General features: G+C 40.4%; 1 protein-coding gene across 3 annotated transcripts in view; it reads right to left on the reverse strand.

Annotated features, from left to right (window-relative positions):
• Nucleotides 1-4,044: 4,044 nt before the first annotated feature.
• The window catches only part of ifi30a (IFI30 lysosomal thiol reductase a), a 93,669-nt gene continuing 85,612 nt past the window's right edge, over nucleotides 4,045-12,101 (reverse strand). For 2 of the 3 annotated variants that reach the window (XM_083782560.1, XM_083782559.1), the window contains 5 exons: nucleotides 10,160-10,234; nucleotides 8,875-8,961; nucleotides 7,494-7,646; nucleotides 6,344-6,412; nucleotides 4,045-4,391 (listed from right to left, as the gene is read on the reverse strand). In XM_083782560.1, the coding sequence (XP_083638686.1) occupies nucleotides 4,317-4,391; nucleotides 6,344-6,412; nucleotides 7,494-7,646; nucleotides 8,875-8,961; nucleotides 10,160-10,234 (459 nt within the window). In that variant the 3' untranslated portion in view covers nucleotides 4,045-4,316. The remainder of the gene's footprint in view (nucleotides 4,392-6,343; nucleotides 6,413-7,493; nucleotides 7,647-8,874; nucleotides 8,962-10,159; nucleotides 10,235-12,101) is intronic. The other variant, XR_014570296.1, reaches the window with a different exon arrangement.

Raw genomic sequence — 12,101 nt, forward strand, 5'->3', positions numbered from 1 at the left:
AGTGAAAAAACTGCTGCTATTTGTTTCAACAAAAGCTTTATCTTAACATAACATAACATATATAACGACGCAATGTGACATAGCTCGGTTTAAAAAATGCTGTACCCACTCCAACTGTTAGTATACTTATCCCATTTTCAACAGGTTTATATAATACATTTTGACACTTGCTTTGGCAATGTAAACGTATGTTTTCCCATGCCAATAAAGCTCCTCTGAGTTGAATTGAATTGAGCCTTAGCCTAATGTTAACTAACCTTCACGGGGCATGTTGGGTCTCCTCTACACACACACTGCTGTAGCAGCTGTCTGGACGGTGGTGGAGGGGGAGGTCCTGTCAAGATAAGAGGGTACAGGGTGAGATTAAAGGGATTATGGCACCATCTACAGGACAATATGAAAACTGCTTGATCTCTCTTATGAAAACAGTTTCCACAATGCTTAAAATAAAATAAATAAAAATAAATAGGGCCCGACCCAAAATAACTTGCTAAAGTAATCATTCAAGGTTTTTTTTATGATCATTTTAGGCCGGGTTCATCAAAAAAAAAAATGTTAAAAATATTATATAAATTGTGGATCATGGTAAATTGAAAGTAGGGGTGCACGATTATGAAATTATGACCAATATCCGATTATTTGCAGGGTCATATCTGCCGATACCGACTGACCGATTCCGATATTATACAGAGGACCACAATGGAAACAAGCCTAGGCCCTATAGGGGCTTGGCCCAAAGCCTGTTAATAAAGTATGACATCAATCAATAAATAGCATATACTCTTTTCCAAGTGTCTGTTTTCACAACTGAATAACTACTGAATGAGATGAGTACACAAATTAAATGTAGACAAATTAAGTTTATTTTTACTTACGATTTTTCATCATATTTGATTTGGTTTGTGTTGTTCAGGTATTTTAGTCTCCTATTTGCGTCAACTATTTTAGACAGGTTTCAAACTCATTTTTAGAAAAAAAGTTTGTTCCTGTTGTGTCTCCATTTGTGTTCTAATATCTCAAGTTACCGGTAACACTTTTTTCCCCTTTTCTCCACAGGTAAACCAAACTTGGATTCAATATCACAAGTAGAGGTAGGTATCCATTTCCCAAAAATATCAAAATAGAATGAACATTTATATACCTTCAATCACAATATGAAATATCATGAGGAATAAAATACAACAATGTGTTAAATCAGGATAGTTCAATCCAAAAAAAGTATCAAATAATGAAGTGTATGTGACACCCTACTGTAACTCAGTCCTTTTTTAGTTGTATCAAAAATAATTGTATCAAAATGCAGTTGTCTTCAATATCCAATGGCACTTTGACTCAGTTCTTGAAGATGTGCCTCAACTCAGTTCAATCCAAAATAGAATAGAAAATCAGACCCGTCTGAAGTGAGTGGTGCTGTACTGTACTTGTGCTGTACATAGTGTACTAGTGTACTGTACAATCCCTCCTCCCTGGCCTGTGTGTGTCTGTGTGTGTGTTAGGCTGTGCAACAGTGACACTTGGTGTGAACAAACCCTATAAAGCTATTTACGTGCTTTTGGACAGACAGACCCAGGGACACACTTAGCTATCTATAGGAGTGGTTGCAACACTCAAAATAACAAATCAATCTCCAACACATCTACCGCTCTGGCAGTGAGTGAATCAAATTGTCAGACTGTGCAAAGTGGACACACTGGCATGTAGAATGGTTTTCTTGTATCAGTGTTTGTGGGCTGTACAAAAATAAATCACTAAATTACTCCACTCAATTGCTTCAGGTAGGCCTACGTACTGTAGGCTTGGCATTGTCCCAATTTCAGGCTGGGTGTCCCGAGTAGTTTTTTTCATAATTCCTTACCAAAATTGTGCCAGTTATCACCAGAATTAAAATAAGACTAATGATAAATATATACCTACTTGTTTTTAGCATAATTCTTGTCAATTAGCACTTAGCTGCATTGTACACAACTAGACCCAAAGTGATGCTGATTATTACTGCTAGCAGCTGGCCTGGCTGCCCAGCTCAGCTGCCTTAATTGCACTTTTACCATGAACAAATCAGCATTTTTCCATAAGAAAACATATACAATACACTCTTACTCATGCAATAACTACAACACGTTTTCATGTAAAAGTGAGACCAACAAACAATCTGTGCAATGAATCAATGAATTGTTTTTTAACTCACCAAAACACTCGGTCTGCACAAACACAAGACAGCGCTCTCACAGCAGTGATGTGACGTCACAGTGTGTCGTGGTTGTGCTTTGAAATCACCCTTATACAAAATTACAAACCCACATGGTGTTCGTCACTGTTCTAGGTTTAAACAAACGTTTTTTTAAATCACAGGTTTTCTCTTTGAAATCATTTTAGCAACTTTGTGTTCCGAGTTCCGACGTTCTGTCTGTTTCTCTCTCTCCACTCTGTGTCATTAAAGGGGATGTTGTTGTTTTTTGTACATGTACAGTTTTACTGTTGACTCTAAACATTATGAAACCATTTACATTTTATCCCTTATTTATCCATTTTGCTGTTATGAACTACTTGTGCTTTTGAATGACTTATTTATGCATTTTAATTAATGAACTGCTCATATTTATTTATTTAATATATTGTACACCCTAGTAATTTCACATGGGGGTTACATACAGAAAGTGTTAAAATTATGTTTTTATATGGCCACACCAAAAATCTGAAAGAATATATATCCAAAGATTTGCGCTTCATTTCCAAAATGTAAAAACAATTAACAGATCTACAAGCTCGTGGCGCAGCACTCATAATAGGGTCATTTTCCCATTAAAGGACAACTTTAGTTTTTTTCAACCAAGGTTCCAGGTTTTAGGTTATTAGAGAAAGTCATTTTAGGGATTTTAGCTGTTTTTGACAGGGGGGCGGGGGCATTCGAGCATGGGGCTAAATATGTATTTCTTTACAAAATGTTATAGCGATTTATTATTTACTATAGTCCTACTATAGACCCCAAGAAATTACATCTGATCTGGCCACAGAAGATCACAGGATCTACCGAATGTGAAGGAGGCCTACTGGGGGGAAGCCACACTGTGTGTCATATAGGCTCAATATGCCAGTTTGACACATTCAGTACTAGAACCTGTGATATTTTGTGGCCACATGTAATTTCTTGGGGTCTAGTAGGACTATAGTAAATAATACAAAAAAAATATCAAAAACAGCTAAAATCCCTAAAACGAAGAAAAGCAGCAAATGGAAAAATAATTGCACTCACCTTTTACTTTCTCCAATAACAACCTAAAACATGAACCTTGGTTGAAAGAAACTAAAGTTGTCCATTAACTTACAAAATACTCTTTCGGTGAAGAGTGAAGTTGCCCCCTGCAGGCCATACTGTATAAAGCAGGTTTAAGATCCATTTATCAGGCTGGAAGCTGGCAACTTCTCAAACAGCAGACTGTACGACAGCGCATAAATTAGACCAGCTCAGTGGCCTTGTGGTTAGAGTGTCCGCCCTGAGACTGGGAGGTCGGGGTTCGATCCTGGGCTGGGTCATACCAAAGAATGTAAAGTAGCGGTGGCAGTGGTTTGCTCTTCACCGCGGCTCGTGACGTCATGTTGTAGTTCGGTGGTCACCCCACCACCGTAAATCCAGACTATGTATGAGCCTTGATTTGTCTATAGTATTGACCAGCAGCAGAACCCTGGGTCTCCAGGACAGTCCTTCAAAAATCCCTCAAAATCATTAATTTACACAATAAACATGGTAGTAATCAAGTGAAACTCATACAAACAACATTCCCAAGAAAATCACACCTGTGTGAACTGAGTGGTGCAACTCCCCTCTCTCCCTCCTCTACTCTCTCTCTCTCTCTCATTAGCAGGCAACAGTGCAGCACTAATACTATCTCTCTCTCTCTGTTTCTGGCACAAAAGCGCACCTACTGGTACGGTAGTCATAGTCATACTGGTGCTCATGAACCAACACATACATACATACAGTAGGCACGGACATTGCGGTTCCTTGGAGTGGTTGCAGCACTCAAAAAAAACCCACACACACAGATCCAGAATACATTTCTTTAATGTCACCTCAATTTTTAAAGTTACACAGTGAAAATTCATCCCTTTATTAAAAAAAAGCCATTTAAAAAATAGAGAGCTTTAACCATTATTCAGTTCTATAATATAGAGAGCTTTAACCCTTATTAAGTTCTATAATAATAAAACAATTAAGTGCCATTCATGAATGTTAAAAAAAACCCTGATATTAATGTTCCCTTTTGTAATCATTTACCAGTGAATTAACATCAAAAGGCATGTTGCCAGGGTGGTCCTTTTCACTCCTTGGAGCAGTAGCTTCTGAACCGTCTTGTCTTCTTAGATGCTCCACAGGCTTCAGGCGCGGTGGGTCCCTAGTGGAGAGACAGAGTCTTAGTTTTAGTCGTCTTAGTTTTAGTCGACGACCCTTTTTCCACAGACGAAAACGAAATGGAAACGAAATGAAAACTAAGCTGTGATGACTTAAAACTAAGACTCAATATATTGACAATTTTGTCAACAAATTAAAACTATGACAAAAATGTTAGGAAGGGACTAGTGGACAAGAGATCCAGTATAAGTAAAAGACAATCATTTTACACTTGGTTGCATGCTGAAAATAGCAGATATGCAGACTCACAACAGCGTCGCAGTGGAGATCATTAATATCTGTCATTACGACGGCATCAAGGCCCGCCAAAATACATTTTAGTCGACTAAATCAACTGTAGCTTTAGTCGACTAAAACTAGACTAACACTAAAACATTCCAGGTGCCAAAAATTATGACTAAAACTAAATGAAGTTTCAGTCCAAAGACTATGACTAAACTAAAATAGAAATTTGCTGCAAAAAACAACACTGGTGCTTTTATTATTTATTAAATTGTTCAAATAACCGATCTACAAGCTCACAACGTGCCGATGTAGATCGGCTAGCCGAACAAATTGTAATGTTTTTCAAAATACCGTAATAAAAATAGAAAGCAAAGAAGTTTAGGGATAAGGGGTTTAGCACGGACGAAAATAGGGCCCAGAGACAGAGTGTATGATGAAGGCCAAGGCCAGACGGAGATTCATTGTTAGAACTATGACATTTTTGTCACATAACCCACAATTCCCGTCACACACGCCAGGCAAGCCCCCAGGTCATTGTGACATCACGTCACGTGACACCAGCCCCCAGGCGTCTTACTGGTTGAAAATGGGTTTTAAAATATTAGCGACAAGGTCCTCTCTCAGTGCGACACTACTACGAGTTAATTTTAAAGCAAGCAATCTCGGCCATCGTGACCAGGTGCCCAGTTCACGGTGACATCAAGGACTATAAGATAGCTCGAACCAGTGCTGGTTGTCTCATTAAGAGCCCACTGCAGCGGTGTCCGATCCCAACTTAACCGGGATGCAGAAACTTCTAACCCAACGATATCTGCTTTGTAAAGCCAGATATCACGGAGGACATTTGGGGGTTGTAAGGCCAAATATCCTGTCTTGTCCGGAAGGCAATGGAGTCTCTCGTGAGGAGCGTATAGCAAATGCTGCTATAGCTCCCTAAGCCTCTTCGGATTCTTCTTATATATGGTTCACGACTAGATGCGTGCCAGGCGTGTATATCCATATAACGAGGTTTCTACACTAGTCTGATGTCCGTCTCCATACATGGAGCTATACTGTAGGTTGTCTCCATATATGGAGCTCTAGGTGAAATAACGAAGGCTTTCACCAATGAATAAATCTCATAAATCGATGCTACTGAACACCCATTACGTCTGTGTGTTGTTATGAACATATTGAACCAATGGAAAGTATCAAAAAGCGCTTCTGAAAGAACCTCTGAACTACATTTGATCCTCAAACTGTCGGTAGAAACACTTAACTCCACTGCTCTGTGGGGGCACTGACTGCAGCGCCCTCAGAGCCACACGGAAGATAAACTAAAAGTTTCTGTGTGTGTGTGTGTGTGTGTGTGTGTGTGTGTGTGTGAGATAATCAAACTTGGAGATCCATTGTCAGTGGAATCAAGAGGTTTTTTGCTGTCATTGATAAGAACTATCTTGACAGAGAAAACCACCTAACTCCACTTGAGCTGTATTTGGGTAAAGTGGTGATAATATAATGACACATGCAAGTATCTGATAATACACAAAGGCACTATACCAACTTTGATCCTCATCAAACTGTAGTATTGCTTTGTTTAAAAAGATATATAAGGTTTTCTTCAATTTCTGAAAAATGAAAAATTTGTTTTTCCATTTCCTGAAAAATGAAGATTTTGGAGTTAAGGTTTCCTCCCGACAGCAGAGATATACATTATCATTGGAACTGTACCTTGTACATGCTGCAGACCAGAGGGTAGAGATAGGACATGGCTTTATTCTCCAGCTCATCCGTGTGCTCCTGCAAAATAAAATAAAAATCACACCCGTGTGAACTGAGTGGTGCAACCTCTCTCTCTCTCTCTCTCATTAGCAGGCAACAGTACAGCACTATCTCTCTCTCTGTTTGGCACAACAGTGCCCCTACTGGTACCAATAGTCATACTCGTGCTCATAGTTACATAGGTGAACGTCACATACATAGGTGAACAACACGGACATTGCTGTTCCTTGGAGTGGCTGCATCACTCAAAAATAAGAAAATAATACCCCCTAAAACCTACTGCACAGGAACAAGTATACATGTAGTGTAAAGACCTACATTTTAAACCCTTTCTTACGAAATGATACGTAGCTTACGGAGTTAGTTCAGTCAGATAATACTCGAGGGGTTATATGCAGTGCTCGAGGGCGCATACATACAGTACATATATTCGAGGGGTTAATATGCTGCATTACTATGTGGGTGTATTCAACGGCGTATTCAAGAGGACGAGACGCGAAGATCGCACGGGCGACGCCATGTTGCTCCATGGAAGGAAAGAAACACGCGCAGTTGAGACCAAGGCAGCTGAACATGGAAGTGTTGGCTGCATATAGCCCATTGCGCGTGTTTCTTTCCTTCCATGGAGCACCATGTGAGCAACATGGCGTCGCCCGTACGGTCTTCGCGTCTCGTCCTCTTTAGACAGTCCTTGGCCTAGACAGACTGCATGCTTCTTCCTGCCTTACTACTGCTTATGGTTCCTGGTTGTTGTTATGTGATGTTTGCTCCCACCACCACCGGAGGGCTATTTCTGTTCCCCATGGGGGCTTGTTATATTATATTTGCAACCAAAGGAGTCCAACAATGGCAAAGCCTGGGGAAATAATTAACTTTCCTTGTATGAAACAATGTGCTCTAGTATGAATAAAGATTGACTGGAGTCATGAAGCTTGCCTCGTGCATCATATGAACCTTTGAACGTTAACTGTGTCTTTGTAGTGCTTTTTATCCCTGAAGAAGGCATCTTTTGTCAAAATGTCGGTCGGTAGGTTTTTGGCAGCACATTTTTATTTTAGCTTTAGTCATAGTCTTTTGAAAAACAACACTGTTTACGTACCCCGTTGATGGTGATCCAGGGCACATATGTGTGGGGAGGCTTCAGGCTCTGGGTCTTCAGTGCGTTCTGGTGCATCAGCTGGTTGCCCAGGTCGCCCTTCACACAGCTCATCACACTGTCCCATGACAGGGCTGGGGAGTAGAGCGCCACACACTGGAGAAGACAAAAGAAAGAAAGAGGGGAAATAAAGCTTAAGTCATTTTGACCCGAGATCAGATTCTAAAAATGTCTTCTACATCCTGACAGTTTTCTGAAAAAGCTATGTTTCTATGTCAGTCGTTCTTCGATTTTTCAAAAATAGCAGACCTACAAGCTTGTAGCTCAAAAGGGGTTCCCGCCCAAGATGGGTTAAGTCGGGGTGCAATGGCTATTAGGTACATTATATTTTGTAGTTTCACTCTGAAACGTTAAGCTGTGTGTTTTTTAACCAATCAGACAAGAATTTCTTGCCCTGATGAAGACCGGTTAGGTCGAAACATGTTGGCAGTTGGCAATTTAATAAAGGCAATCCTCCTCATTTTAACCTTGAGTCATCACCATCGTTTTTTATTCATGCCTTGATCCCGTTTGATCCGTGTGAGCACCTTTTTATCATCACCATCATCACCTGTTTGTATCTCCGTCGAGCACCTGGTTAGTTTTGTCTTTTTTCCTATTAAATTATCTTTATTGTTAATGGCATTTAATGTTTGTGTTAGGGACAAGATGACGTAAACTTTCCGTTCGTTGTCAATGACGTTTTTTTTAAAACTAACATTGAACTAAAAACAAACATTAAACCTACATATAGGAGGGGCTAGCCCCCCTCAAAAATACACAAAGATGGAAATGTCTCCATTGTTTTGGCATAGATTGTTAGGTATGCCCATATGATGACCACGGATATGCTCTAAAAGTGTGAAAACATATTTTTCTTTTCCCCGACCAGAGGACGATTCTACAAATGCCTTCTAAATCCTGACAGTTTTCTTGAAAAATCCATGTTTCTAACTTTCTATGTCAGCTGTCACCCCCAAATATAGATATGCAATTGGCCGCCGACCCCCATCTGAAAATATGTCGTTCCAGGGACCCCCCAGAAGCAAAGATTTTAGTTAAAAATGTTCGCTCTGAAAGAATATTATATTCAAAGATTTGCACTACATTTTCATGATTTTTCAAAAATAGCAGACCTACAAGCTCGTAGAACGGCACTCGGTGCCGCGCTATGAGCTTGTAGATCTGGCGTTTTTCAATAGCTAAAGTATAACATAATAAACACCAAAAGGGGTTCCCCAACTTCTGCCATATAGAGGGATATGTCAGGGAAACATGCATACAAGCAGTAATACACACACACACACGCACGCACACTCACACACACGCAGACAAACACACTTACAGGCTGGGCGGCTTTGATGACGTCAGCAGCACTTTCCATACAGTTGATGACCTGGAAGGCAGAGTCTGACATGTGCAATATGCACGTCTGAACAGGAGAAAAGGTTTGAAAAACATCACGTATTAAAGTAGCTATAAGCAATACTATGTCAACATTTTTGGTATTCAGACAATGGATAAAACACAACACATTTTTGGAACAAAAACAAAATGCCTCAAATCATGAACGTAGCATGCAATTTACGTGACATGTTTCACGGACTTTCCTACAAGGCTGAGGAATATATCCCACCCTTTTCACATTGGCCACCAACAGGTGGATTTTTGCAATAATTAATAATAATAATGAATTTTATTTGTATCGCACTTTTCATTCACAGGGAATCTCAGAGTGCTATATGGTTAAAACATATAATCAATCATAGGTTAAAATAGGGTTATCAAAAATAAAAAGAAAGTGCAAAAACGACAACAATTTAACACAAGAACGCCTTCCGAAACAGGAACGTTTTCAGGCCTGTTTTAAAAGAGTCAATAGTCAATAGAACAAAATGCCTCAAATCATCCAATTGCCATCCATGGTGTAAGAAGAAATGGCACCGTTTTCACATTGGCTTATTATAGCGCCACCAGGAGGCCACAACCTGACCTGCCCTGGTGGAGACTCGTGCCCAGAGGGGACACTTTATCTAGTTACCTGCGCAAGCAAACTCATCCGGAGCTTTGATTCGTATGCCGTGGTACATACTGATTCCGAGAGTGACGTAATGAAGATACGCATCAATGTCGGGTGGATTAAAAGGTAATGCCTCCATGTATACATGTATTTAATCTGAAACCTACCTTTATGACGTCACCATCGAAAGCCAGTTATATCCCGTCATATCACATATCTTCATCAGTATATATATATATACCACGGCATACGCATAAAACAACCCAAGTGACCACAAGATACTACTTTTCAACTTACAAACGTTACCCGCTAGCTAACCAATATTGAAACGTATCGTAATTACGACTTAGTATTTAATTTCAATGTTTTACAGAGAGGCTGAGATTTCAAAAGTCTGTAGCAACAAGGAGAGCACGCAAGTATTGTGGTCGTGTTGGGACGTACCTCACGTGCATACGTACATAAAAAGCCAGTCGACCACAGTATAGTACTTTCAACTTACATCATTATGTTACCCGTTACCCAACCAATATTGAAACATATCGTAATTACGTCACCATTGACAGCCAGTTGACAGTACTCTGCTTGCGCACTGAGGAAAAAGCCTTACCTCGAGCATGTTGCCCAGACACTCTTCCGGTCCGTGCTGGCAGGTATAAACATACTTCTCTCCTTCAGACGTTTCCTGGAGGATCACGGCAACAAATAATAAGACAAAAAAAATAACATTAAAACATTAAATATAGCAAGTTTGTGCTAGCCAAAACCGTGGAAGGAGTAGTTGGACAAACCTTAGTTTGTTTGTAACTAGAGCGTCGGGGCACTGGCCTACTCGGAACGATGCAAGTTGGAAAGGCATGCCGCACCCAGTAATTATGTCCGTGTCCCTTTTATGCCCATTATATGGAGTTCTTTGTCAGGCATGCCCAAATATGGAGCCTATGCAGATGTGAGAACATCATTGTGATGTCAGGGGTGATCAGGTGTGATCAATTTGGCTAATTTGGGCCCAGTCCAGAGCAGGGGGGCAGTCAGACAGATATTTTGTGAAGCCACTAAGGAAATCTGGACTTCCTGAAAGTTCATATAATGGCCTGTTGTGGCGCTGTCATTGGGCCCAAAAAAACCCATAGCTCCATAGAGGCCCATGTATTTGGGCCCAACTTCACCTAGACTGTATTACCTTAATAAACATGGTCATGAATACTTTCTGCTTCCAGTGACTAGTTTAAAGTCTCATTTCTCATGTCATAATATTCTTTTTGGAAAATGATGGTCCCATTTATTAAAAAAATAACCATAAAGTCGCGTATGTTCTGAGGGGCGTGGCTACCGTTACAGTCTATGAACGGGAGCCATTCAGTCAAAATAAAAACCAACAAAGAGTAAAGGGAGGGGGGGAGGGCGGGAAAAGTCCCGCATCGTTGTCTGGGCCAGCCAATAGCCAGCTGGGCCCAAACGGAGCTAGCCAATGGCCAGCTGGGCCCAAACGGGTCTAGAAATATGGCGACTTACAGTGCAAGGAATTACAGGCTTCATTTTACGTCCATGTTAGACCCAGGGAACGCTTTGTCCATATTTTTTACAGTCTATGGTCCAGAGCCTGGGCAGAGCCTGGGCAAATAAAGTTAGTGTGTTGCCCTTTTGGGCAACCACACAAAAAAACAAACACCCTAGTACTTATTACTAGTTATCACACTTTCAGAATCAGGTTAAAAGGATATTGAGAATTATCATTTTCAAAGTGCAAAGAGTGCACGTGCAACATAAGCAGATTGTTCCGTGCTTAGTGGGAATGATCAGCTGATAGTCCTGAAGACATAACTAATGATTAAGCTAGTCATAATTACATTGCCGATCATATCTCAGGGAAGGAGATGTATAGAACAATAAAAGATCATGTGGGCAACTGGGCGTTCACCTCCAGGTGCATTTGTTTTATTGGCATTTAGTTTTCTTTCTACTTCTTGATTTTCACCAGTGGGACCCGTTATGTATTGCGTCTCTTCACTCGATTGCATTATTTACTGTGACATGTTTTGATGTTGCAAAACAAGATCATTTCGTCCTCCGTTTAAAAATAAATCCCTGCCCATACGACAAAGATGTCCACACGCAAACGCAGAAACGCATTGAACACAAGAGAAAATCACTGCAGTAGCAGGTTTCAATTGTAGGCTATTTGCTTCACATAATGGTGCCAAATACATTAGGCCTATCATATTTTGGAATGAAGGAAATTAATGAGTACCGCATTTTAAAAGCCTCCTAAATTGTGAGTGGAAGTGGAACATGTCTGTCAGCATGTCATGCTATGTGCGTCTCTCCATATAATTTAAAAATATGATTCTGATTCATACACCCAATAGACACTTCATCATTGCTCTGGCAAGTCCTGCACAGAAAATAATAGAGTCAGACCTACAGAAGTGTCACGTCAGCAACTGTCACAAATAATGTAGGTCTTGTAGGCTATAAAGGACATATTCGGGAACAGCGTTCACACGCACACAGTGACAATGGAATGCACGCCGTCAAGGGTGCGCCCTTTA

Source organism: Protomyctophum parallelum, assembly GCF_964188405.1.
Source record: "Protomyctophum parallelum genome assembly, chromosome: 14".
Classification (NCBI taxonomy): domain Eukaryota; kingdom Metazoa; phylum Chordata; class Actinopteri; order Myctophiformes; family Myctophidae; genus Protomyctophum; species Protomyctophum parallelum.